Genomic DNA, 2,609 nt, shown 5'->3' with positions numbered 1-2,609 from the left:
TCCCTCATGTGATGTACAGAAAATAAACAGAAACCCGTTTAAAATGCCAACGTTCAAATGTGTTTGCAATATGATGCGGTATAAAAATCTAAATTACTGACTGTGATATTTAATTTCCAACAATGCACATGCACTGTATGCAATAGGAGTAAATATCACCAAATCATGGCTTGTTGGAGGAGCAGAAAACTTTTTTTTTAACTTTCTATTGTTGCAGTTTATTTTCAGGTTGCCATACTAGTAGTCGGGGGTGGTAGTAGAGACACACAATGGTAATTCCACGTAAACACATTAACACACCAACATTATATTGTATTGAGACTTGGTGTTGCACAAGTCTATCGTTTTTCTAACGGACGACCTTGGGGGTTGGGTTTTTGGCTAAGTCTGACATCTCCGGACCAAATTAGCAAATAAAAACTTGTCTTGAACATCTCAGTTCATTTTCAGTTCCCAAGGGGCGTTATCAACCAATCTGACCAAATTGCCTGTCGACGCAATTGGATAGCCCTCGACCAATCAGAGCAACGGAACATGTGCCACAACAGTGGCAGCAATCTTGGTCCTCAACGGCATTATAGTGCCCATAGTGCACGACAGTTGTGATTGGCCCGACACGGAAAAAGGTCAGCTGGAAATCTGTCTGAATGGGAGGGGGCCCAGACGCATATTCCCGAGCAAAAAAAACATGTAGTCATGTAGTCACCCATGTAGTCCTTTTCTTAATGTCATTCCCTCTCTTAAACTACTTTCCTTTCGATAATGGCAAAATTCGCCTGTCCAAATTAGCATGTCCACCAAAAAAATGGCGTTATGTATTTTCCAGTAACGAGAAGCGGCGAGGGCGAGGTCCTTGCAAACAGAAACTAGAGCCCCTGGGTCACTGGTGGGCTGTCCTCAGGAGGCAAAGTAGGAGCTCTGCATGGTGTACAGACAGTCAATGGGGTTCCCCAGCGGAGTGGGGAAGAGGCCCAGGCCAGAGGTCGTCACCAGGCAGTCACTCAGGCTGGTCAGGGAGGAGTCGCTGTCCACGTCGTTGAAAATAGATCCGGGTCCTAAGTAGCACAATGATTGGTTTGTCAGAATCCGCCGATTTATAGGCCGGTTATAGGGTTAATACATTGTGAAAAGAATAACAGGTGAATTTAAACAATCGTTTGGTACTTCCCCTATCTGAACCCTCTAGACATTGATCTTCCCAGGATGGAATGGACTTTTATGCTGGGCACCTGCTGTCTCTCCTGTGATTCAGCGCTGGCTCGATGATTTACCATGAGCATGATAACCATGGGAATCCATCATGAATTTCCCCAGACATACAAACATCTGCCAAGCTTAACTGGTCAAGGTTGAACATACTATGGGTGGTGTGGCTATTGATCAACTCAATATCAGTCATGAGAGATGTGCGATACTATCCGGTTTTCTTATGGAGATATTGTATCAGACGGAAACCAACTGAAGAACTTTGATGTTTGAGATTGTCTTCCCACCAGTAAAGGTTAACGAGCTCTGGCAGAGTTTGTGTTTGCCGTTAGCTAATTACACGCTTCCAGATCCCGTCTCTCTAAAGTCATATTTGGGAGAGTATAGTTTCCCCAAATATTCCAGATGGTCTCCCTAACCCCTAACTAACCAATATGTCCACTAGGTGAATAACTTCGATGCAGCACAATTTCAACGTAATCAACAGATTCAGCTGCTCACCGTAGGGATACATGTGATCTCCCGGCATCTGGGGCGGGGTCAGGCTCTGTTGGAAGGGTACGTCATGGCTGTAGCCTGCGTTGAGGTCCACAGAGGTGTTTGGCCGCTGCTCTCGAGTGGCGGGCAGTTGGCCTGAGTAACATCTGTGCAGACTCTCCATGCAACCTGAGATCCCCCCTGGAACACAAGAAGAGGACTTGAGGGCTGTCTTCATAACAGGGAGTGTATGCATTTGGTCGGTTTTTTAACAGCACACATAACTGCTATTACTTAAAGTCATGTTCACTATGACTCATGAAATGCGTTGTTAATGAGGTCACCAAATAAAATACAAAAAAGGAAAAGAGTCTCTTAATAATTTATGTATTTTTCGATTTCTCCGCCTGTGTTGGTGATAGGGAGGGGTGATGTTTGCTGATTTATGTCTCATTATTAATCTGTTACGATTATTGTATTATTATATTCACTGTAGAATTGGATGTGATTTGCAAGCTAATAAATACATTTTTCCAAACACCAGCCTGTAATGTCCCACCATGTTCTTAAGCATCCTGTCACCATATATCTTTTAATTTCTGCATTTCCTGGATACGTCCGTGCGCACACCAGCCGACAGCATAATCAACTCTATTGATATGTCAATATTGACAATATGGTGGTCACTGAGACGGACAAAATGAGAGCTTGGAAAAGCAGTGAGTCACTAATCTAGATTGTCTGTTCATATCCGCCGTAGGCGACGCTTCCAAGATCCCTGCTGATAGGAAAGCCCGATACTTCACTACCGTCTCTAAACAGACGTGTGTTACGGGGTGTGAAGATAACCGTATGTAAAACCCCTGGTAGTCAGGCGTAAACATAAGAATAAATAACTGGTCTATCTAAACGTATGAACCATATTT

General features: G+C 43.8%; 1 protein-coding gene across 1 annotated transcript in view; it reads right to left on the bottom strand.

Moving 5' to 3' along the window:
- Window positions 1-589: 589 nt before the first annotated feature.
- The window catches only part of LOC132454847 (LIM homeobox transcription factor 1-beta-like), a 14,563-nt gene continuing 12,543 nt past the window's right edge, over window positions 590-2,609 (bottom strand). Inside the window, exons 7-8 of the mRNA XM_060048397.1 lie at window positions 1,708-1,884; window positions 590-1,055 (exon numbers count right to left, since the gene is read on the bottom strand). Of these exons, the coding sequence (XP_059904380.1) occupies window positions 898-1,055; window positions 1,708-1,884 (335 nt within the window). The 3' untranslated portion in view covers window positions 590-897. The remainder of the gene's footprint in view (window positions 1,056-1,707; window positions 1,885-2,609) is intronic.

Source organism: Gadus macrocephalus, chromosome 4, assembly GCF_031168955.1.
Source record: "Gadus macrocephalus chromosome 4, ASM3116895v1".
NCBI classification, from domain to species: Eukaryota; Metazoa; Chordata; class Actinopteri; order Gadiformes; family Gadidae; genus Gadus; species Gadus macrocephalus.
This window is presented reverse-complemented; position numbering and strand designations above follow the sequence as displayed.